This window comes from Mustela erminea, chromosome 6, assembly GCF_009829155.1.
Source record: "Mustela erminea isolate mMusErm1 chromosome 6, mMusErm1.Pri, whole genome shotgun sequence".
NCBI classification, from domain to species: domain Eukaryota; kingdom Metazoa; phylum Chordata; class Mammalia; order Carnivora; family Mustelidae; genus Mustela; species Mustela erminea.
In genome coordinates this window covers 135436369-135461789 of record NC_045619.1, presented here as the reverse complement: position 1 = coordinate 135461789, position 25421 = coordinate 135436369, and the positions used below count along the sequence as shown (strand labels likewise).

Genomic DNA, 25421 nt, shown 5'->3' with positions numbered 1-25421 from the left:
CTAAGTCACCCAGATCATGCCTCAGTCCACATTGCCCAGATGGAAAAGCCCTGGAGGGTCATTAACCAAAACTAAATGATCATCAGTAAGAAAAGGAGGAGTCCCAAACCTAGGAAACCCTGGGGCTGCTCTTGGGCTTGCTTTCTGTTTGCTTGAATGAGGTTCTCTGGGCCAGCAGAGGAAGACAGGGCATGTGGGGGAAAGCAGACCCTGGCTTGTCCCAGGTCATGGACTGTGGAAGCTAAAAGTGTTTTTTGGAGATAGTACTGACCCCCCCTCACATGACAGATGAGGAAGCAGAAGCCCAGGACAGTTAGGTGGCAAGGCAGAGTGGGAACAGCAGTGTGAGTCGCCCGACCACAAGCCTGTTGGTCTTGTCCGCACCTCGCACCGCCACAATCTCTGTATGAGATTGTACCAGACACGTCACTTAAAGAACCAGGAATTCAGGGCCAAACGCCCCCTCTGTCCATGGCATTACCACTGTGTGATGTGAGGCAGGTGAACGTATGGTGGTTCCTTTTCTCCTCTGTTCTTAGATAAGAATAATGTTCTTCCTGGCCATTTGCCTAAAATCACAGGTGACCTGGTATGAAGAAAAGCAAAAGTGACCCCAAGTTTAAGTCCATTTGCATCTACAGCAAGGGCAGCGATTAATAACTCAGGCTGCCCCACAGACTCACCCATGAGAGCTTTTGAAATTGCATATGCTCAGGCCATGCCCCAGGCAGATTGAGCAAGGATCTCCCAGGGGCAGGGAGCCTGGCGTCCGTATTTTTAAAGCTCTCCAGGTGATCCCAGTGTTTAACCAACTTTGGAAACCACAGTTGGAGGATGACCACCCTTAGCGCCAAGGGCGAGGTGACAGCGATGCACCTTTTCCCTCCTTCTGCTCATTTGGGTGCGTGGGAGCACGCCCACCGGCTGGTTAGCCTCCCACTAGCGCAGGTAGCCTTGTTACTCCGAGTGTGGTCCACGGGCCAGCAGTGTTGGGATCCTCAAGAATATGCTAGAGAGGCTGACTCTGGGGCCTCTCTCCCTGGACCCATGTTTGCCCTGGATCCCAGGTGCTAGGTACTCACAGCGAAGTTTGGTGCCTCCGCACCAGTGCCAGGCCTCACCAGGACTGTTCCGGGACTCGGTCCCCAGTCAGTCTAAGCTCTGACTGCTCGTGCACACCTACCTCCTGCGGCAGAGTGGGTGTGTTCCCGCCTCTCCCTGCCGGAGACCACACCACCTACCCTCACTTCCTTGTGGATGTTCTGGAAAGGGATCTGGGTGACCTACGATGTGGGGACAGGTCGGGAAGGGGGTAAAGAGGTCGCTGGCATAGGAGCAGGTCCTTTGCTGCCCCGCAGCCTCTTTGTGTCTTCCCCATGCCGTCATCTCTCAAAGACCGGCCGGAAAATCTCGCACGAGTGAGACTGACACAGAATTCATGTGTCCCAGCCTCCGAGACAAGGAGTGCACTTGGTGCTGTTTCCAGCACAGGCTTCTGCCGGCATCAGCTCATGCTAAAGCAAGAGGAGCAGGTCGCTGCCACACGGAGCTAAGCTGTAACTCGGCAGCGCGGTTCCACCTTGCACAAACCGTCACCTGCCTCACCTTCATGGACCTGCAGGTCCTTACCAGTGGGGGAGGGGGGACAGAGCCCTTACTACCCCGTCTCTCTTGGCGGCCACAGCTTGAAAGGCTCACGCGGACCGAGAAAACATAACAACCACGTGAGCATAAGGGTAGAACATCCTGCCTCCTGAGAGGTGTGTGTGTGCGTACGTGTGTGTGTGTGTTAGCCCGGGAGGCCTGGAAAGCACGTCCCCTGTCCTACGGGGCAGCTGTGGGATTTCCCCGGAGTGGGCTCTGGCGTTCCATCCCGCCTTCTGGCCGAGCTGGGATGGGTGTCACACGCCGGGTGTCCACGGTCCCTGGAAGTACAGCAGAATCCCGGGCTGCGGTTTCTGAGCACGGAGTCCTGTGTTGCCACAGAAAAACTCAAACCACCAGCGCTCGCCTGGGTCCCGCCGCTGCTGTCAGACCCGTGTCAGCGCGTGACCAAACAGGAAGCAGAAGGTGAACCGAGGAGCCAGGGCGGGAAGGAAGCCAAGAGGGGCGGGGCCCAGAGAGGAGCGCACCCCGGGGAGAGGACGCGTTTGGGGGGCCGTGCCTCCTGTGAGGGTGTGCTGGACCGGCACGGAAAGGGGGACCCGGAAAGGCATATGCGGGAGAGTCAAGTCCTCGGGCCTCCCGGGAACTCACGCAAGCACACACCTTGTGTCCGTCTCGCCGATGGCCGCCCAGCTGGCTTGCGAGCACGAGCCCTGCGCGGAGCTCGTGCGCCCCGAGGACCAACGCATCGTCGGCATCGTTCTCGTCTGACCTCACCTCCGAAGCCGGGCCACATCCCGTGTGCCGCCTGCTGGCAGCCTGCGGTCCACGCACAGCCCCCGCCAGACCCCCCCTGACAAGGGGGGCGCCGAGGGACGCAGGAGGACATAGTTCGGACGCCGCGTTTCTTCCTCGCTTGCCTCTCCCCACTTCTGCGCTTCGCGCTGTGATTGGAGCGGAGTTAATAGACCGGGGCCACGGAGGGGCTTCTCCTCCCCAACCGTGCATTTTCAGAGATGGACAACCTGTGCTGTCCCATCGCCGCTCGCCGTGCCTCTGATCCCCATGGGCGGAGCCCCTCGCCCGTGGCCTTGGGAAGAAGCCCAAGTCCGCACCCCTCGTGGCGGCAGGAGGCGGAGGCCACCGTCCGCACATCCGCTCATTAGAGAAGACGGAGCCCGTCTCCCAGCCCCGCTGACGAACCGTAAAAGGGAGGGAGTGAGCAAGCGGGAGGGTGTTTTGGTCTTTGTGGCCGTCCTTGGAGATGCCTCCTCAGGGCGCTTTGACGACGCTGGCCAAGCGGAAGTGTGTCGCACCCGGCCATAAGGGTGCACCCATGTCACAGTTCTGTGCGATCGCCTTTTGGGAGGTCCCCACCCACGTTCAGGGACGGGAAGAGGAAAATGGAAAAATCCTCTGCGTGCACGTCCCGGACCTCTTGCGAGGCAGGTCTCTCGAAGGCGTCGGTGCACATTGCCTGGGCCCCGGAATAGCGTCCCATGGACCGTGACCTTCAGTATCTTTGGCAGCATGTGGTTGGACCGATGTTGGAGTTGGAGTTCTTGGGGTGTGCTCACAAGCGTTTTACCTAGACTCTCTTCTCTCAACGTGATACACCCTTCAGGTCCTACGGTAATGCCGATATTAAGCATTTCCCATGGTAACTTTAAAAGGCCTTAGTGCGAAAACAAAAAGTTACCTTTGACTTTAACAAAATTCTAAGCGATGAAAGAATAAGTCCCCGAGCTGCCTGGGCTCGGCACCGATTTACAGAAAGGAAGTTGGTTCTGGCCTAAAACTTGGAACGGGGAAGAAGCTGGGGGGTTGGGGGATGGAGCAGAGTTCACGGCACGAGAGAACCTCTCAAGACATCTCAAGCCACACGCCTTCCAGGTGCCTCCGTTAGGCAGCAAAGACAAGTTTCCCCCAATAAAAAGGACCATGCTGAAAATCCTCACAAGGATAGCAAGCAGAGAGCTCGGCCCCGGGGTTCTGTTTTCACCCATTCGTTCTCACGCTGCATGGTTCTGATTTCTCTCATCCTCAGGCTTCCTCTGGTTCCGGTGCCTTGCTGCCTCCCAAATCTTGATCTTGAAATCTGTCTTCTCTGATTCTAGCTGGTTCTGGAAAGTTCCATGCAGTTGGTCCACCGGCAGTGGTAATACTAAAGCCGTCTTCCCGCCAGCACCCAGGCCCCAGTCACATGGCACCTGTCTGAGTGCATGGGGACACCCCCCAGGACAGAACGCTGGAAGTCCTCCTCAACCCCTCCTCTTCCCGGATGGCCCCATCTCTGTACCCCATTTGTGATCATCGAGGAAATCCCGTTTTCCCCCTTAGCAACATCTCTGGAATTCTGACCTCTTTCTCGGTTGGGACTCGCTGTCACCTCAGCTAATGAAAGCATAGAAGGGACTAAGAGATTCTCCAAGTTCTCCCCGTAATGACTACACTCGTTCCTCTTCCAAGCGCTTCCGTGAGTGGGAGAGGTTGGGGTGGGAAAGGACACTGGGGTCGCCCGTGATGCCCGGTGTGCTGCAGGAGCGCGTGAATGTGGTTGTGTTGGGTCTGACGGCAGAGAAAGTGGACACACCTGGTGGCCCTACGGGCGAGAGCCGACCTCCGCTCTGTGTCCCTTATTTTCCTCCAGCTTCTGTGACGCTCTTGTTCATACGCCACGTTCCGGCCACAGGCTCCCACACGAGCATCGTTTCACATCCGTGAGTGAGGGTGAAATCGACTATTCCTTCACTTGTCGTCCACTGGAGCAGATGCCGAGACTCAGCCTGCCCCTGCTGAATGGTACTCCCTCAGTCGATCATCTAACCCTCTGTCCTGTAGTGAGCTCCAGGCGCCTCAAGGAGAGAGAGCATGCTCAGAGTCCAGCCTCACACGGGAAATGCTGCTCAACAAATGTGTGTTGAATGCCTGAACTCAGGAATAGCTTACATTCATCGAGACTCTCAATATAAAAAAAATATCCAGGGTCCTTTACACACGGGTGGGGTACACGAGGGAGGTGGGAAAGTGGTCCCTGTACCTAAGCTCTCCCTCGCAATCCTTTTGGGCAGGTTAAACCCCTACTCTACTTTGTTCTTTTTTTTTTTCTAATTCAAATTTTTTTCATCTCGAAGACCGTCATTTTTGGTGAGGCACGAACGTGTGTGGTCACAGGGCGGTTTTTACTCCGGTTGTAACTCCTAAATGAGTTAAGAAAATAAGAGTTGCTAATCTCAGGTTTCTCTGCATCTTATTATCTGATTCAGTCCTCATAATCAAGCATTGAGGTTTCCATTATGATCCTTGCTTCAAATAAGAGTTCCCCGAGGCTTAAGGAGGCCAAGAGGCTTGACTGTAGGTACCTGGACTTGGCCCAGTTGGGCCACGACTCAACCCTAGACCTTGTGATTGTAACTGTGATGTTCTTTCCATTATCGAACCAATAAAGCAGCCCCGATTTCTCAAGACCTCATTCAGAGAAGAAACCATCAAAATAGATCAGTCATTGCAGTTCAGGTGCTATCAACAAAGACTTCTTGCGTTTCTTCCTTAATATAAAAATGTCTCCCATATTCATAATGTACCCCCTTTCTGAGTTTTCCTCTGCCATGTGAATTTTGGTTACAGTACTCTGTACTCAAAGGCCCAAATCAGAATCTGGTCTTTAGAAGACGGACCTGCAGGGTAAGGGTATTGATAGAAATTGAACCATCATAATTTCCCCGAGCGCTGCCAACAAGTAATTTCCAAAGTTGGGAAACGACCTCACATGTGAGAATGGAAGGTAGAAATAAAAATGAGACAGGAAAATCAAACTCGAACTCATAAAGAATTAGCCGCGCTGGAGGAGAGATCTTCATTTGGCAAAATATCAGCCAAAGTTTAGGACTACTGTGGAAGGCGAAATGAATAGAGTTGCTAAAAACAATATCAGATGTCTTCTCAGACATTTCATGGATTTACATTTTAAACATGGCTAATATGAAATGGCCCTTAAGGCATTTTTTTCCAAACTTGCCATCTCTTTTTAGTAGGGAATCACTTTTTAAAAACCAGCCTCATTTGTTTTTGTTTTTGTTTTTTTTTTTAAAGATACTTAATCATTTTTGCCTAAACATGATTAAGAGAGGAAAATGATACAAGTTATCTGCTTCCGTTCACTTAGTATAAATCCCAAAGGCCACGGAGGGAGCTGAGGAAACAAATGGAGAGAGGCTACCGAGTGGGGTGTGGTGTTTATTTGTCTAATGTAAATGGAGTTGTCACTCATAAGCCAATCAAACCACGCATTTTTTTTAAAGATTTTATTTATTTATTTCACAGAGAGAGAGAGCAAGAGAGTGACCACAAGCATGGGGAGTAGGAAAGGCAGAAGCAGGCTTCCCATTGAGCCGGGAGCCCAACTCAGGGCTCGATCCCATGACCCGAGGCAAAGGCAGATGCCCAATCTCTGAGCTACACAGGCACCCCACTGCATTTTTTATGAGAGGCTGCAACTCGCAGAGATGGAAATGTTAGACACTAATTAATAAACGTGGCTATGAGAGCAACTCAAACAGCTCCCGACTCTAACACTAAGCTAGGGAAGGATCAGTAGAACACGAAACTCAGTGGGGCTTTTCTGTGGATTTGATGAGACGCCGGTACCCTGTCAGAAGGTTCAAGAGCAGATGCAGCGGGCTTAAGTTTCCTCAGTTAGTTTTGAACTGGAGGTTTTAAAGATTTGCTTGATAGAAGGGTATTCTTGTGGTGGCTTTAGTTTGCCTTGAAGTTGAAAGGGAACCTGAGATTACAGGATAAAGCGGCGCTGATCTTAACAGTGTCGAAGCCGCAGAGAGTGGGTGAAGGGAACCCAGCGCAGCCCCCAGAACACCCATGGGCTCCACGGTTGGTACGGGGAGTAGTTTTGCTTTGTGTCAAGTTCACGTTTAATTGCACTCGTACAGCTCATAAATAGTGCAGATGAATTACTGGAAAGCTCTCAAACCTTACAAAAGCAAGAGCCTACCTGAATGGAACCTGGGGACTTCTCACGAGTGCGTTGGGAAGAACGTCAAGCAGGTTCATCGCTATGCAATAGACCAGGTTGTGGTCTATGATGTTGTCCCTGTTCAACTGTTTATGATCTACAAAAGGGCAATGGCACACAAGTCAACCCAATAACATATAGGAGTTCCTAGGTGCCTGATAGAGTGTCCTGCTGGCAAAGGAAATAGCACCTCTTTATGCCTGGGGAGGGTCGCTGTGCCTTTTTGTGGATAAGCGTATGGATGAAGTTCCCATCCGAGGAAACTGCCCAGTTCTACTGGAGTTGAAGAGAAATGTTGAGCGATCAGGAGAAATAAGCCTGAAAAGGTAATTTGGGGTCAAAGCGTGGAGTTGTTTGGAAGTCCAAGGAGCTGGAATTTAATTTGGCAGATCATGGAAAGTTTTTGAGCAAGAGACAGAAATTACTAGACCAGAGTTTTAGGCAGATTAAAAAGGCAGTGGTGTATGAGATCCTTGGACGGCAAGGACTGGAAACGGTGGGGGAGGGGTGGTATTTCAGGAGTCCGAGGGAGCAGGAAGCAAGGTGGCAGCAGCCGGAGAAAAAGCAAGGAGTAAAGAAGGAGAACAAATTGAGGGGAAATTGGATCTACACGGAGAATTCCTAGGGGAAGAAAACTCTGCAAATGTAGGGCCAAGCCAGAGCGGCGGTCAGGTGCGGGTCTGGGGAGACGGACCCAGCAGCTGTCTAAGCCAGTGTGCCAGCCTCCAGTGGGGGGCCGGAACTCAGGGGCAGGCCAGCAGGTTGTTCCATCCAAAGGGTATTTCCTGCGGGGATGCGGCAGGGCGGTGGCTGAATGGCTGACTGAGAGGATTCTGGGAAGTGGTACCAGGAACTGCCAGGGACTGGGTCGAGCCCCAGGGAGGAATAGAGCTCCCAGCATGGCCAGGCCTCCGGGCTGGGTTCACAGGGAGTGAACAGGCGCAGAAGGGCCAGGTCAACAAGGAGGCGTCCCCACACAGAAGGAGACCCCGTGATCCGCGCTCCAGCATGCAGGGCTCTGCTTGTCCCCATTCAAGGGCGGGGGCGGGGGGTAGAGGACAAGGTAGTGGTGAACGACCTGAAAACGGCTGGTGTGGGGGAACAAGCCACCGTGAGCCTGGCTGGCTGGGTTCCCCTTTATCCCAAGGTTGTGTGAGAGCTGAGCCCAAGGATGGCCATTACCAGCGGAGGCCAATGTCAAAAGGACGACTTATTTTTAAACCGGACTCATTTGTCTTAAAGTATGAAATTATGCTCAGTTTGTGGCATGTGGAGTCATAGTATCGGGAATATAAACGGACTCCCCGGGCCATTGACCCCCTCCTTAATGACCGGGCCAGGCCTTATTATTTCAGCGTGTGTTTTGTGTGGCTCGATTAGGCAGCATGTCGAATTTAGCATCTGGGTAACATCTGGAAGAACGGCTCTTGGAGCATCCATCACTGGTTTTGGAAGACAATTCCACAATCAAAAAGAAATCATGATTAGAAAGGATATCTGTGTCTTTCCCATTTAGTAATAAGGGCAAATTATTACCTTTCTCTTAATTTTGGCTCATTAATCAGTAGTGATTGTGATCTCCCAGCTGTCGTGCGAAACCCTCGTGTGGTCTTCTGCTGCACTTGGGGCGGTCCCAGCAGCCCTGCGATCCTACAAGCCTTTCCTTACACTGAGTCTGCCTGTCCGTCTTCATTTCTAGAACGGTTTTGTGCCCTCCAGTGTTTTTTGGTCATTAAAACATACAGATCTCAAGATTCTAGACAAAGCACAGTGCAGTCTTACAGTTTTAACTGGTCATGTTCTGCTTTTCACCACATTTATTTGGGAGCTCAACTTCTTGGGTGAATGGCCGCTTGTATCCAAAAGACGCAGTGACCGGGAGGGGTGGCCTGAATTGTCTTAAAAAAAGGGGAGTGGGATGGGGAAACCTTTCTGTTTACAATGTTGCTAAACACAGTAGCAGTGCCCTTCTACCGGAACCACTAATGAAGTACCAGACTTGAATGGAAGGTTACAGACCGACACAGATTACCTTTCTCAGTAATATACTATAATAGTTTCCAGCAAAATCAAACTAGGATGCGAGTAACATTCTCCTTGAACAGCCAGGCTCCCCGAGAGCCACCGAACACTCGCACTTGGTTGTAACTCTTCCGTTTCCCTCGGACCCCGCCCCTCCTCCTTAGAGCCCATTCATTTTTCTTGTAATTTGAGGAGTACATAAAGCAAAATGGGAGCTTGTGTTACTCTTTCGTATGAAAACACAGAACCTTAATCAGAGCTCATGAGAACAATTAATGCCGGGCTGGAGCTTCTCTTGGGTGTGTGGGTGCCACCCGAAGGTGACCAGGCTCAGTGACGAGGACACTGGCTCACAGATGGGGCTGTGCCATGGTACTTGACAGCCAATTAGAGGAATCTGTCAGAAACGATGACTTAATCACCCTAACGTTAGACTCCAGATTCCCTTATAGAATTCCACCCAGAGTAATCTAATTTTCCCGCCACATTTTATTTTACTTACTTTATTTAAAAAAAAAAAAAATTTTCCCCAGGACTGAATGGTTATGCTGCTTGTGTTTTCCCCCTCTGGTATCGCATATGATTGTACTAGGAATGCAAATAGTGTCCAGCAGCTAAGCTGGCTGCTCTGCTGCCCAATGGGCCAAACGCAGATCTAGAATTGGAGTTCTGTGGGTTTTTCTCCTGTGTTCAGGAGTTGAATGAAACTAGCTTCATGCATCCCAGGTGAGCCAGAAGAGCCATTCTTCCCGGTGTGTTATCCTGGCTTTGAAGGGACCTATTCTCCCCACCTCCGGGAAACCTTTATGCTCTGTAAGATACTAAGGATGGTAATGACTTCATTCCGCCTTCTGCCCTGGAGGCTTTAAACACTTTGCAGGTATCATTCAGGGGCTATCCGGAAGAAATAGTTCTTTCCACTCCGAGTGTTCTCCCCGGGTTGTGATTTGCCGTGGGAAGAGAAAAGGTGACTCTTGTTTCTTTACTGTCATCATGTTCAAAGCCACATTTTTCCCCTGGCTTGGATCACTTTTATAAAAATTTGGGTTAGCAAACACCGATCGCAAGTTTTCTACACCTTGACCGTGTCGGCTCCGTTCGTGGCAGTGCCCAAAAGTGATCTGGGACCGTCGTGGGCTCCAAAGCGGAGACAGATCCCATGCGCTCTGCTTCCACCAAGGAATTCCGTCTCGAGAGGGCAGCTGCGAGCTCCATTTTCTCCAGACTTCCCAAAGCCATGTTCACATAGAGGGCACTGTGCAATCCAGTCAGTTAACATAAAAAGTAAAGCCGCCTGCTAGGGCTTTCTGGTTTCTGTGATGCTCAGCCAACTCCAAGTGGTCCACGTGATTGAGTACTTTACTGTACCAGCCATTTGGGCGGAAACCACGAAATGTAGGATCCGTCCGTGGCAGGGATCCTCTCTGAGGCTAGATGAAAGCTAAGGTTGGTCATCATCAGTGCACATCTCACCAGGGTAGGGGGGAACATTTCAGACAGCCTGGCCCATGAAGCAGATCTCAGGGTCTGATGCCGTGGTGCGTGTCTTGTTCAGAAGGGCCTGATGAAGGGGCTGTGGGAGAAACAGTACTGAGCATCTACACTACACATGCGTACGGTCGGACGCCTCCTCGGTCGGGCAGTACTTTCCCAGCATGGCTGTAGTGCCGTGCGCTTTTACTTTCCATCCTTATAGCCATTTGCTTTTTCTTTCCCACCTTTTTTGGGGAGGAAACCCAGCAATTCCTGTTTTGAGGCTAACTTATGATGTGTCTTACGTGCGTGTGAAATGCACACGCTAGTGTACATCCACGCATATGCCCGTGCACACTGCCCACGCGCGTGTATAAGCGAAGAAGGAAGAAACGTAGAACTAGACAAGCTTTATGTTTCGTGTGGAAGAGGGGAACTATGGTAATTTTACTGCTTCTTAGAAACCCCGAACTCTCTCACAGCACAACTGTGTGGCTATATGCCAGAGGCAGATGGAGGGGTGTCGGGGACGTACGCTCCAGCCTGGGACAGACCCGAGTCAACCCCCGCTCCACGATGGACTTGCTCTCTGTCTGGACCAGGTTACGTGGCCCTCCCTCTCTTGCTCCCCAGCCCTCCTTGGCTCCCCGCATATACCTGTCTCGGGGTTGTTGGAACAGTTAAGACACATAAAGAGCCTACAGCAAAGTTTGGCACAAGACAAATGAAAAGGAAGGATTTCCTCTGTTTTCACACACACACACACACACACACACACACACATCTCACAAAAATTGGGGTTGCCCAGGTGGCTCAGTTGGTTAAGCATCTGCCTTCAGCTCAGGTCATGATCTCAGGGTCCTGGGATCGAGTCCCGCATCGGGCTCCCTGCTCAGTGGGGAGCCTGCTTCCCTCTCTCTCTCTCTCTCTCTCTCTCTGTCTGTCCCTTCCCTCCCATTTATGTGTGCGCGTATGCTCTCTCTCTGAAAATAAACAAATAAAATCTTTTTTAAAAAAATCAGAAAGTTGCCTGAATTCTCTACTTCCGTTACCAGGGGTGACTTCCCTTACCAGCTTGTTGTGGCCGATGCCACACTCGATTTGGCTCGTCCTGTTTCCGGCAGACGTGCCATTCCGTTAGAGATGTCTTCGTTAGTTGACCGGACTAAGGTTCTTAGTTAGGCTCAGTCAACATTCCGGAAGCCACCTTTGTCTCTCTTCACCCTCTCTGACGCTGAGCCTCATAGAACCGCGACCAAAAATGCCACTCTCGCCTGCCTGGAGAGCCCAGCCAGCCAACGTGGCTTCGGGGAGCCTCGCTGCAAGGGAGGACCCCTTGACAGTGCGGGCTTTCCTTTGCGGGCACGGCACGCCGCCAGGGAGAGGTGGATCTTGGATCTTTTGAAACTTATTTTTCCCACTTGAACCATCTTTTTGGAGAAAAATGTGAGAAGTACAGGTGCTCTGGGTGTTTCACAGTGTCCTGTGCTGCGAGGCGGGCAGTGGTCTGCGCGAGCTGGGTCTGTGCCGTCACGGAGGGAAAGTTCCTGTTGGTCTTGAGGCGCTGGAGCGCTGGAGTGCTGTCATTTTCTCACTTGGTGCGTGGCTCTCGTGTGAAGTCACGTCTTTCCCTCCCCCCCGCTTCCCTCCCTTTAAATATTTTATGGGCAGTGAGCTTATAATATGTACCATCACGGCTGCTCCCTCAGGGGTCAAGACGGTTTAGTAATGAGATGCCAAAGAGTGACTCTGTAAAACCCACTTCAGGTTCAAAAATGGCATGTTTTATTGAATCTCGTGTTAAAGGTGGTTCGCTCATCAATCGGCGATGGCTGGGGTTAAACAAGTTTCAACACGAGTTCTCCTCGGTGGGAGAAGCCAGCCGTGTCTCCCTCCCGCAGGCCCCCCAGACTCAGTGTTCACACCGGCTCTCGAAGCTCGGATGCCCCCCCCCCACCCCTTGCTCGTCACGGCACCAGGGCAGACAGGTTTGGAGAAACCACACCAGACCTCGGATTTCACACGAGCTCCCGAGAGTGCGGCTCAGGAATGCTGGCACTCGGCAGGCTCAGCCCATCTCTGTCGCTGTGACATGACGGGACTCGTGAGGCTGGCGGCGACAGTCGTCGCCGGGGTCCTGCGCCGCTCCCTATATGTGCGGTGACCTCCACGGACTTGGCGCTGTGGCTTTGTGCCAACGTTACATCCTCATGTTCATTTCCATGAGCCGCAGCCGGGCGCGTCCGTGACGATCAAAGGGCAGCGCGCTCAGGAGTGAGGAGTGTCTGGCCCTGTCAGGGACCCCCCATTCTGAAGACCAGCAGTGGGAAAGCCCAGTAGGGGGGGCCCGCGTGTATACAGGGGGACAAGGGGATGGACGCCCAAGTGCCACTCACTCGTTAGGAGCTGGGAGAGAGAGAGGCTTTGTACCAGAAGGCTGGCGCGCCCCGACACCAACCGACCGCTTCCCACGAGAGGGCCCAATGCCAGGGGAGAGCAGCCTGCGTGTCCCTGACCCCATGCTCAGATCCGCTGCGAGCCTCTGCCCTTGACCTTCAAGAAGCCCCCACTCCCTGGGAGCCTGAGCAGGTCCCCAATACAAGGACCCCAGCGACCCGCAGTAACTGTCCTCTTCTCTGGGAGGTCCCACCTTCTGTACGAGGAACGCAGCACTTAATACCCAGATGTCACCGAAATTCAACCGCCGATTTCTAAGGAACACGCGTGGTTCCAGTCTTCACCGCCCCCTCCCCGCACCGAGAGGGAAGGAGCTTTGAAAATGTCCGCTTTCGTTAGATTGCATCTGTTCTTAAACAAACAGGGCTAGAGACCAAGAAGTTCACCAGCTACCTTCATGTGTAACTTGAGGCAAAATGTTGTTCTACAGTGAAATGAAAAATTCATGGGCAAGGAAATCTTCAAGGAAATAGATTTAGAAGGCTTTCTTCACAGAGATGCAAACCGGATGCAGTGTGTTAAGTCAAATTTACTGCCACGAACAGGATCCGTTTCCAAAACGATTGATCTTGGCGTGTCCCCAGGACACGCACTCTACCGACGGGGGGTCCTGTTGTCTTGCTTCGCTCGGAGGACAGCTGACTGGGACACGAGTAGTAGAAATAGTAGACTCGTGGCTCCTCTTCCACCGCGCCTCGGGAAGCCGCCCTGGGGATGTCGAGGGCTGGCGTGGGCATGTGTGCGGCTCCTCGACTCCTCCGACAGCATGGGCAGATCGGGACAGTACGGACCCCTGGAGACGTTTTCAGACACTGCCCACCCTGTATGCTTAGGGAGACCCAGATTTAACCTCATTAGCATGTGTCTCCTAGGAGACTCCTTGCAAAAATTCCTGAAGGTTGTCCTCCTCTAGGGAACCACCCTAGAGCCTGGCTCTGACATTGCCTTAGGATGGGTGAGGCATGAGGGGATTGGAAGCCTGACGGCCGAATTCCCAGGCTTTTCCTCTGGTCTGCAATTGTCAGCTGGGACCTCCAGGTGCAGAGCTGAGGCTCCGGCCCCCGCCCCACACCCCCGTCCCCTCAGGCGGCGGGGGCAGCCACTTTCCCCCCCATCAGACACAGTCTAGAGAAGCAGCAGTCGGGGCATCCTGGGTCTCTCTCATCTTTAGCGCTCGATGACGTGGTGAAGGTGTGTTGCTGGCCCTCAGTCTGGTTCTGAGTTTTCATTCAAACTTGAGTTTCCATCTTGAAATTCTCCACTCCCCGAACACGTCCCTCATTCTTAGCCTTGTCGTGCTTTAGGTATTTCGTCTTTGGTGAGTGACCTCCTTTAGTGACTTCTGTTCCTCCTTCTCTCGGTTAGAAGGTCGTCACCCCCCTCTCTTGTAGCAACAAGGCTGATTTTCTCTTATTCTGTGCCTTGCGGTGTGTTCTCTGCCCTGAGACATCCTTCCCTCCGGTCCTGGGAGCGTTAGGATTCCTTCAGGATTGAACTCCAACACCGCTTGGGCTCATACACCGTCTCTGGCTTGCCCTCCCTGGGTGTGCGTCCGGCATCTCTGAGTGCGTGTGCCACTGAGGAGTCTGTCGCCCCCACCATATTATCCAGACTCTTCCATCCGTGTGTTCGCAGCATCTAACAGGGCGTCTGGTAAACGAAGAAATCAGTGAACAAACGTGCAGTGCTAGTCCGGGTGCATCAAATCTTTGAAACCATTTTCTGTGGTAGGAAAAGAGTCTCTTTAGTACATCCTGAAACTTTCCACTAGAATGTGGGCTCCTTTCCAGTCACTTTCTCACTCCACTCAACAAATCTCCCAAACTTCTTTGGACTCATGAGATTTAAGGCGATGGAAGACCATTACAAGAACAATTCCTCCAAACTAGGTTTTTTTGGTGGTGGTGGTGGTGGTGGTGGGTTTTTTGGTCTTCCTTGTTTCCTATAAAACCGTAACTCAAATGAACTGTTATTGACAAGGAGCCATTCTTAATACAGTGCCGATTGAACACCTTTCTCCAAGAAGGTAACGGTGCTTTACACACATGATCTCCGTAGTCTTCAGAACATACCTGAAGGGGGGCGACTGCCCATTCAGAATTCGCCATGCTCTGACAGTCCAGATTTGTGCAGCTGACTTTCCCTCTCTCGGGGCTGGGGGAAGACCACAGTGGAGTTCAAGTCTGCAGCGGCGATGGCCGAGTTCTTACTACTGATCTTCTATCCAGAGCCTTTGGGACAGTCTCGGGTCAGAAACAGATCTGGTTCTCCTGGCAGCTGCAGGAAAACCGAGAGTCGAGTCTTAGAGTAATACTCGTCACAGAGCTGTATAGATGACGGGTTCGGGGAAGTCAGAGGAGGGAGGCCGACCTCTCCCTGACGGGGGACAGCGGAGTCTTCAGTGGGTGGGGCCGGCACCCTCCACCGTAGGCCCGTGTGTCCAAGTCCCGTGTCGGGCGGTTAACAGAGGAGCACTGTGATCTGCGGGTCAGCGGCCCTGGGTTAAATGGCAAGAGCTTAGAGTTTTGATCCCAGCTCTGGCGTTAGTCAGCTGTGTGTGTCCTTAGTGAAATCAGGCCTCCCTTCAGAGCATTGGGCTGGATGCTCCCAGGGCCCTTTCCAGCTTTAGGGCAGAAAGATTTCTGTTCTTGCAGAAGCTCCCAGAGCTCCTGCCCCAGACCTCTGTGCATGTCGGAGGTCCCTCTGAATGCCTGTTGTGCTCTGTCTGGGGGCCTTTCCTGATGCTGGCCAGTTTGTTGTTCTTTCTCTTTGTGCACATGATCCGCCGTGATGGATCGGAAGCTCGCTGAGGGCAGGAGTCCTCTTGGTTCATTTTCGTGCCCCGCAGGGAGTGCAGGTGCACGTGCCTCCTCTCTCCTTGCCTCCGCCTGTGACTCTCATCGGAGTCTCACAGCTCGTTGGAAAAGCTGTGTGGAAAAGAAAAGACTGGAAGAGACAGACTCTGCCTTCTCATTCTCTGCCGCTGACTCCACTGACCTTTCATAGTCTCCCATCCCGCGCTTGGCAGCGAATCTTCTTGAGATAGTCGTGTCCATTTCTCCTCTCTCCTGCTCCTCTCCCTGTAACTCCCCCACTCTGTATAATTTAGTGTTCGGGCCCCACCACCTCACAGAAGCTGCTTTGGATCAATTCCCAGAAGAGTATCGTACGGTCATGGCCAAAAGGATCCTTGGGCATTTTTGTCGTAGCAGTGAGCGGCGCACGTGCTGACCACCGCCTTGCTCTGGAAGCTCTGCCCCGAGACTGCTGTGGGACCTGCTGTTCCTCTCCGTCCGTCTTCCATTCCTCTTTCTTGATATTCTATGATCCTCTTGATATTCCTTGGCTCTTTTCACATCACGTTTCCTCCTGGACAGTGTCACCCACGGCCCCAGAGCCATCGAGACGCCAACCCCCAACTTCTTTCCAGCCCCAGTCACATCGGGTGTAGAGTGTTCAGACCTGCACGAAGCAGTCTCCCCCCAAACCACTTTCTCACGTTCCCCCGATCTGGGCCATGCTCCGGTGATGGTTCTCTCTCCCCTGCTTCCCCACAACCAGCCAGTTGCCTCTGGGGTGTTGACCGTCATCAGTTTCACTCAGATGTTCCCAGTAGCCTCTCGGCTGTCTCCCCGCCCCCCCCGCCGCCCACCCAGTCCCTCTCTTCTATAATCCACTCACCACACTGGAGCCAGAAAGGACTTCTCTGGAATTCAGATTTGCTCTCGTGGCCCTTGCTCCTCGAATCTTCTATGCCCGCCTTGACTTTTAGACACCATTTCATTCCCTTCGTAGGCAGGATGTCGGACGCCCAGGTGCCAGCTGCATCTTCGTGCGCCCTTCCTCACACACGCGTTGGCCTCCTCGCTAGGAGGAAGTGTGCTTTTTCTCACCACTGCGCCTTGCACACGATAATCTCTTGGTTTCAGGTGCCATCTCCCCCTTTTCTGCCAGCCAAGTCCAGCGTGGCCTTTAGGACTCAGTTCACATATCCCGTTTGCTAAGAGCCTTCACTTTCCTCCCCAGGCAGAGTGAGTGTCTGCTCCCATGAGCTCCTGCACAGGCTTGCTCTGGGTCTAGCAAAGCACTTCTCACATGGCTCCTGGCACTGTTGGCACATCAACCACCCCCCAGACATACTGAGCCTGAGGAAGGGCCTGAGGTTCTTCCCTGGGCCTCATCCCCCAGTTTCTAGCCTAGAGCCTGAGACCCACGTGGGTGCTTCACCCCTCTGTGCTGAGTGGGTGGGCAAAGGCCGGCTAGAGGGATAGCCCCGCAGGGATGCGGCCCATCTTCCCCAAGCATTAGCGTAGGACAGAGCTCACCTTACCCAGCCCAAACCAGGCCTTTCCACGTTTTACTTCAGTCTGCTTTTTAGGAATAAATGCCAGTCTTTTCTGAAAAGATCGAAAAGTATCCTTTCCGAAACAATACTTGCTGACCCGTGGACGTCCCACTGTCGTTCTAGTCTCTCCTACACAAACTGAATGTGTTAATAGAGCAGGAATCCGAACAGACCCCACTGTGTCCTGTGCACGAGAGCATCTTGCCTTTTAGAACAGACGAGGCAGCCCGGAATTATTCAGCCCCTCATCCCCCGATAGTACTGCCTCTTTGCTGTTCCCCTCGTGTTTTGAAGACCCTGCCAGGCACTAGCTCCACATACCCCTGACTGCCTGATGATAATTTCCCATTATTTATGTGCCGGAGCCAAGTACCATTCCACTTTCCTTTAAATTGGATAAAACCCAGAGCTGGGGCTTGCAAGTGCTGGCAGTCCACTGGGAGGATTAGAGGTTCAGCGAGAACAGGACCCATTTGAACAAAAGCATTTGCACAGCCCGTGATTCCATCTAAACCAGGGCTCTGAGGTTCCTCGGGATCTGGTGAAGTAGGAAGTACGAGGACCTTTGAGCGTGGTTGGAGGAATTTATTTTCATTGGAAATGGTGGTCGCATTCAGCACTCGGTGGATCGCGCGCGGCAGTGAGGTGGGCATTGTGTAAAGAGCCACAGAGCACCGGGGCACCGCGACTCAGGATCTCAGCGCCACTTTGTCCCAAGGTCCTCCTGCCCCTGCACACGGACCGAGCAGACCCGATTGCAAGATCCGTGCCTCCTGCTCTTCCTCCCCCGCCCCCCACCCCCACCGTCCCTTTAGTAGCTCCGCATTCCTGGGTCAGAATTGGTGTTTGAAGAATGTACATAATCGCGCCTCAATCAGTCAACCGCTAGACCTTCAAATTACCCATGACCGTGAGATCTAAAACAGATCATGCAGCAGAGCGCACGGCCACCAGCAAAACAGAGACCATCTGCATTGAAATGTGTGACATCCTACATACAGAGTAACAGTAGCTCACTTTTCTCAGCGTGTCCTGTGCGCTGTTCATAACACCCCCTTTATGCCCTTTGCGCATTCCGTTCCCGCCGTGCCGGTGTCACCTCTGTTGCACCGATAAGGAAACTGAGTCTCAGGGAAGTTAGGATACTCGCCCGAGATCACGTGGCGGTGATGACGAACGGCAGGGCCAAACCTGCCTGTCTGATGCGGGCAGAAACGCTGCTGAGTGTCCGAACCGGGTTGCAAGCTCAGGTCCGGCTGCAAAGCCCAGTCCTGTACCGCGGGGCCCAGTGACACAAAGGGTTCTGTTCCCGAACGCCGCAGCAGGCTGCATTTTCACAGGGTTACGTTTGACGGAGAGAGATCCTGTTATTACTGATGTGTCCTCGGAGCAGGACGAGGTCTCGCGCGGGCGAGTGCGGGGTTTCGGAGACCTGCGCGCAGTTGTTCAATCTGCCTTTACTGTCTCGCTTTTGTGTTTTTAGATGCATCATCCCATCCAGATGAAACCTGCAGATAGTGAAAAGTCAAACGGTAGGTGGTGACCGACTGTCTCGTGTACTGCTGTCTGTCTGTGTCAATGAGGAAGTCAGCGGGGGAGGGAGGCGCCGTCCTCATGCGCCTCCGCTCCGGGAGAGGCAGGGGAGCTGCCCCTGGGGTTTGCCCTGCACCTGGAGGCTGCAGAAGTTCGCTCTCCCGCCTCGTAGGTCTCTGGTGTCGAGATGTGTGAAGACGTTACGGGAAATGGTTTTCTGTGCCCCTCTGTTCAGGGCTTGCTTTGTGTGGTGACTCGGTGGCCTTTGCCTCTAGTTGGTCCCCCGCCCACAGACCATGCAGCCAGGAAACCCAACAGGGAGGAAGGACCTCAGGGTGTGCAGAGCAGAGGAGGGGGAACGGGCTCGCCCACCAGGAACCCCGCTCTCCGGTGTGTTCCTCCCTAGCACTCTCCCCTAAGTTGTACCGATGCATTTGCATCCGAATTCATTCAGAATTCAGCCAGCTGATTACTGAAAGGGATGCTCAGCGCTAACATATGCATGGGACACGGTCTGTGAAATCATTGAGACGTACCTTTCCGTGACGCGGAAGGGCCAACAGCCACTTTGTCTCCCCCAACTTGCTGCTTCCCTCTATATCCGTCTTCTGTCCCCGTTTTGTTCTTTGAATGCACTGAAGTGTGTGTTCAAGGAATCTTCTACCTTCTCAGACCGCGGCACGTCTCCGTCCCCCAAGACCAACATAATCAGCACTGTTTGCTCCCACAGGCAGGTTTGCAGCTCATTAATTAGTAATCAGGGCAGAAGCCATGCACTCAGAGATCTGCATATCTGCAAATGTAAATTATGATTGGGGTCTAACTCTCTCCACAAGGTACTTTCTGCTAATTGTAGTGCGTCCCATTTTCTGGCTTCTTCACAGACTAGGAAGTTGGGAAGTAAATTCCAAGTCATGGCGTGGTGCCACCAGCCCCCCAGTGGTCTGCAGGGACTAGACTGGGTGCCTGCCTCCCACCCCCACCCCGACTTCTCTGCCACCACCCCTCTGACAGTCTGCTCCCTCCTTCCTGTACTGTGTACCCCAAACCCTGAATCCAGAATTCAGCAGTTACCCTGTGATGACTTCCTGTGCCCCAGGCCTGTTGCCTGGGGCTGGGCTGGGCTGGGCTGTGGCCCCAGGTCTAAAGCAGAATAAGGGAAAGGACTGCAGAGACACTGTCCTGACCCCCACAGAACGTACTGACGTTGAGTCTGCTGATCTGACGGTCACTTAACGACTGAACTTGGATCTCCTCGTTCATGAATGGGAGGGATGGTCACTACCCCATAGATTGGCTTTTTTTTTTTTTTTTTCAATTTAAAGACTCAACATAAGATACAACAGTGTTTTGCAAATGGTACACCACCGCTTCTATAAAATGAGGGTTATTGATACCTTCCAGATTCTTCTCTGGCCTCATAGGGCTCCGCACTGAGAGAGTCGACAGGTGGAAGACCAGGTGCCCATGCCGACTCCTGAGCCTTTTACCCCAGAAGTGCACATTTACAGTCCATTCTGTTCCTCCTGGGAGAGAGGAGTTGTGTATTTGGGGGATGAACCCTGTCTGAAGGTCATCTGGGAGCTCCTGGCCCCTAAGAGATGCTCCCTTTCCTTTGGACCCTGAATTCTCTAGCCTGTCTCAGGACAAGGGCCGCGAAGGAAGCTTTGTCTTATTTCTGAACCTTACGCCACCGTTATAGAAGCAGGATGAAGGGGAGAACCCGGCTGGAAACGTTTGACCTGACATACCCAGGTTGTGGGATCATGAAAGGGTTTCTTCTTCTGCATTTGCTGCTCTATGGACACAACGCCTGACTCAGAGAATCCATTCCCTAGGCTAGCTGCCTGGACGTCACATCTTGTTCCCAGGGTCGGTTCTGGACGCTGAGGCCGATGTCCGCTCCGGGTCCAGAACCACAGCAACAGAGTAGGACTGCTGTCAGCCAGCCATTTTGCACAATCTCAGAAGCCAAAGCAGGATTAAACACTGTTTCACTAAGACACGAAGTTACCTAAAAACACCGCTGTCCAGGAAGCAGCTCAGGGTACCCGGGAAAAGCTATTTCAAGGAGCCCAGACTTGACCCCTGACCCTGCACGTGTTAGCTGGGTCCTTGGGCAGGTCCTGTGACCTCACCCAGTCCCCGTATCTCCGGCTGTGAGAGGGGCTGCGTGGTCCACAGTCTGAACTCGTGTAACGCCCACCTTTCAGGGTGGCTCTGGGAGCACACGAGTTGACATCTGCAAAGAGCTTCACGTGATACCCGGCCCTTAGTACATGTCCACTCTGCCGGGTCATCCGCGCACGTGTGGCTGGTTGAGGCAGCTGTGCTCCTACATTTTGAGCAGTCGAGGCTCCCTTTCATCGCAAGGCATAGCTCTGTACGCACGAAGGGAAAAACCACCTCTGCAAACCGTCTCGTTGGGCCAGATCTTCCTTTGCTTTGCGGAGTGACCTTCACTTTCTGCGTTTCGGTGCTGGGCGGGGTGGGGGCGGGTCAAAAAGTATCAGCGGACGGAAAGCGCCCTTTAAAGCATTTTTCTTCATGGAGGTGCAAAGCCTATGCCGAGCATTGCAAAGACTGAGCGGGCTTCAGGGTTCTCCTCGGACCTGGCCGAGGAATCAGGAGTGTCGCATCATTTTCTAAAGCAAGTGTTAAAAGGCACAAGTCCTTTCTGATTTCACATGGCAGTTTTGACAGGTAAGCGTAGTTTCCAAAGCTCAGAGAGCACAAAGATTTCTTTGGCCCAGATGCTCTCGGAGCTCCTGGAGTTGTGAAAGGGAGATAACGAGCTCTAATTGCACCTTTATTGAGTTTGCTGACATTTACGGACGGCACAAAGGACTCATCACAGTTTAGACAGTTACCATCTTCATTATCAGTGTGTTCGGCTCTCGGAAACTTTGTATTTGCTGAGCAAGAAAGGGCTGCTAATCACGGATTAATTAGTGATGGACAGATGAATTCCAGAAAGCAATCACTCTTGGAAGCCCTTTTGTCCATCTAGAGATTCTGACGAAGAGAACCTCCATGGCGAGCCCAGACCTGCTGGGCTTCCCTCGGATCTGCCGTGCCCTTCAGGATTTTCCTGCATGGGCTTTCCAGATCTCCAGGCCTCCTAGAGCCTGCTCTCTTAATTGGCTCTGATTTAAGCTGCAGTCTCTAGCATCTTTCTGCAAACTCACAGCATTTTACTTCTGCCCTGGTGCTTCTAACTGTGGCAGGTGTTCAAAGAAGAAGAAGAAGAAAAAAAAAAATCCCATTCTGGATCAGCAATAAAATGCTGGCGTCTTTAGGAAGAACACAGTGAATAAATACCCAAAGTTCAGATTCCAAGTTGTCTTACCATGCTTACACCACGTACTCTCGGTAGCGGCAAGGCCAGAGGCTTGAGGAGGCATGGGTTCCAGATGGCAACATACCCTCGTGCAGACAGGGCCACCATCGTTCATTCTGTGTACATGGGAGGGCCTCTTTTCCAGATTTGTTTGCTGTGCAGAAAAAGGTACCAGCTGTGCAAGATGGAAAAGTAAAGTCAGTTGCCGGATCTGAAGTCGGTCTAGCAGTGAGTGCTAAGAAAACCGCAGAGGTCACCTTCGGTTCTGGGCCTGGGGGTCTCAGCAACCAGCCAGTACGAACCAGTGTTCACTCTTGGGTCATGCCCCTGCTTGAGAGAGTTGGTGTTTTTGTTTTGTTTTGCTCTACTTTGCTTTAGTTGACGCTGTAGACAGAGCATAAATGCCCCTGCTTTAACCCTCCGACCTAACAGCTTGTCGGCGCTGCTTGGAGCCCCACGTCCAGAAATGCCAAGTAAGCCCTTTCTTCCCAAGGCCTCCCAGACCCCTGGCATCCGTGCCCTGAGTTCAGAGCTCGTGGGTCCAGATGACGGAACATGGTCGGGGAGCTCGGGGGCCTGCAACCCTCCGCCAAAGATGGGGTTCGTGGGCACCCCCATTCTCTCACCTTCAGAGGCACTCAACGAGGAAGAAATAATTTTGAAATTCGGAGTGGAGAGACTCACGGATTTGGAGGCAGTAATTAAATGCCATATGTTAGCACTAACACATTGAAAAGTTGTTAATTAATTCAGGCCGCCCTGAATCCAGGTGTGACTTTGACAGATTGTACACCAGGGCGTTCGCACAGACTCACAATTAGGGGTTTTTCAGAAACGAAGTTTCTATTCCCTGAACTTAGAAAAGTCCCCACTTAAAACTTAAAATGTTAACCCTTTCCCACACCACAGAAGGACAACTTGAAATGGTCGCTGGTTATGGGATAGCTTCACGTCCCTTCGTAACAGGTGATGGGGTCAGCCCACCTGTACGGCGCACGGTGTGAAAGGTGTCCTCCCTCGGCCAGTTGTCAGGTAGCCTTAAAGAAAGTAGACTAGGGGCGCCTGGGTGGCTCAGTGGTTTAAGCCGCTGCCTTCGGCTCAGGTCATGATCTCAGGGTCCTGGGATCGAGTCCTGCATCGGGCTCTCTGCTCAGCAAGGAGCCTGCTTCCCCCTCTCTCTCTCTCTCTCTGCCTGCCTCTCCAACTACTGTCAAATAAATAAATTAAAAAAATTTAAAAAAAAAAAAAGAAAGTAGACTTTTCCCCTGCAGGACAGGGACCTAGTCTTTCCTTCCTTTTTTTTTTTTAAATTCCCGTAAAGCACTTAACACAATACTATAGACACAGTATGTTCCTTTAAGCAATCCACATTCCTGTGGACTGGAAACCAAAGTGAGCCGCTGCCTGCCTATGGACACGGAGGAATAAACCCCACCAAGAAATTCATCAAAAATCGATGGAAAGTTCAGTGAACGCAGGATAATTATGTTTGTTTAAAATGCTGACAAAGCCGCCTAGGGATCCTCAGGCTGGGAATGCCAGGACTAAGTTCTACAGAAAAGTTTTCACCGGGAAAATTTGAGGGAGAAGAAAGCAGAGAGTGAGCGGTTCTCTGCATTTGCCCTTTAAAGCACACAGGGTCCCAGCTGTCAGGACCACGGGGGACTAGGGCGGTCGAGGGATTGCAAACATCCAGCTTCCCTGACGGGGCGCGTGCACGGGAGGGCATCAGCATGTCAGAGAGCGTCTGGATGGTGGAGGTTTCCGTTCTATTTCCTTAGCGACAGTTTGGTAATGAAGAGAGCATTCTCTTCCCTCTCCCGACCCGGGTTTAGCCGGCGGGATGCCTCGGAAGCCAGGGTTTGTTGGCAGATGGCTTCCAGTTCTTACTACACATCTTAGGAAAAAATCATTCTTCTGTTTACTCGGGAGCTGCTCACTGAGCTTACGCCAGCATCCGCCGGAGCCCTGTGCCATCGTGATAGGTTTCCCAGTGAAACCAAGAACTCCCTGGGAATTTATCGTTTGCTTCTGTTTAAAAGAACCAAAAGGGGATCCTTCGGGATAAGAAGAAATTCAGCAGAATTTTTTTTTTTTTTTCACTCTCAAGATCCCAGCCACACCTTCCTCCCGTAAAAGTCCCAGGGATGGTGAGGGGCGCAGGGGGAGGTCACGACTGCGACTCGAAGTTTGCCGCTCCCTGCGTGACCATGTTCAGTCCATCCCTTCCCATCGGGGGGATGCTGTGTTCCCTCTGGGCCACCGCGTCCCCCTGGTGGTCCCAGTGCTGGTGAGCACAGACGCTTCCTTCCACCACTTTTCCGTAGATCTCTGGAAGCTCACCTACACGGATGGGCGAGAAAAGAGCTTCAGTGTAAGATTGTTTCATCTAAGGGAGGAAGCCAGGTCCTCACCAGCTTCCCCCGATGACTCAGAGCCGATGACACCGTTGCCCTCATCCATTCCGATGAGGCTTAACCCAGGGTGTTCCTGTCCTGACACCTTGGGCCCCTCTCGACGGGAGCAGCAGGAAATGATGCCTGTGGTGCCGAAACCTGGCTGCTTTCCTCTGTCCATCCCACCGTGCGCTGCCCGCACGCGTCTCCCAGGCTCGCCCTTGCTCCTTGAAGTCCAGCTTAGATGCCGCATCCTCCTCTGCCAAGCCTTTCTCCAGCTCTTGGCGCACGATCCGTAACTCATGGCGTTACGGCGTCGCAGCTTCTGCCTGGTTTCCTCAGACCCCCCCCCCCCGCCCCGTTTCTCTGCACTGACTCAGGAGCTGCCGAGGGCAGAGTGCAGCTGGAGGGTGGGATTCTGGGCTTCAGCATTTCTGCCCCACCCCCAAGTACTTCAGTCACCCCAGCCATGTAGCAGGGCCCCCCTCTCTTTGCTCCTTAAGAAGGACATCAAGGAAAGAGAAGAATTTAAACCCATTTTGTAGGTGACCAGACCGAGGTCCGCGGAAGTCCTCTCACTCCCCAGGGTCACACATCAACGAGGTGGCAGGGCTGGGACCAGGCAGGTCTCCTGACCCGGCCCTGCTGTCCACTGGAGGCTTCCTCTCCTCTGCTCTCCTAGGAAACGTCACAGGAGACAGGACTAGAGCCAGGAGTGGGACAGCAGGTGTGGTCCAGGCTAGGACCCCCCCTTGCTGAGTGACCCCAGGCGAGTTCTTTCGCTGTCCCACAGGGTTCGGGGGGTATCTTTTAGAAGGACAGAAAACCTCTTTCAAATCTCTCCTTCCAGTGGCTGTACGGGGAGGGGCCTCTCAGAGCTGCACTGTCCTCTAGAAGGTCACCTGTGGCTTTTTAAATTTAAATTAGTTGCAGTTAAATCACAGTAACTATGCAGTTTCGCAGTCACACGGCTGGCCACGTTTCAAGTGCTCAGGAGCCATGCGAGGCTTCAGCTACTGCAGCGGACGTCACAGACTGATCGGTTCCCCTCCTGGACGGCGCCGCTCCAGAGGGCACCTCCCCGGGCCCCATTCCTGCTTCCCCGACCAATCCTGCCCCAACCCAGCCAGCTGGACTCATGCGCCAAGAGCACCTCACCCTACAAAGTCTAAAATGCATTCTTGTTATTTAAATGAAAAGGAGACTGTCCAGGGCAAGAGT

The 25421-nt window shown here is 52.7% G+C and overlaps 1 protein-coding gene across 16 annotated transcripts in view; it reads left to right on the top strand.

The window, feature by feature from the left end:
• Nucleotides 1–25421, top strand: part of CELF2 (CUGBP Elav-like family member 2) — a 504997-nt gene that overhangs the window by 414161 nt on the left and 65415 nt on the right. For all 16 annotated transcript variants that reach the window (XM_032350036.1, XM_032350029.1, XM_032350030.1 and 13 more), the window contains one exon: nt 18415–18463. In XM_032350036.1, the coding sequence (XP_032205927.1) occupies nt 18415–18463 (49 nt within the window). The remainder of the gene's footprint in view (nt 1–18414; nt 18464–25421) is intronic.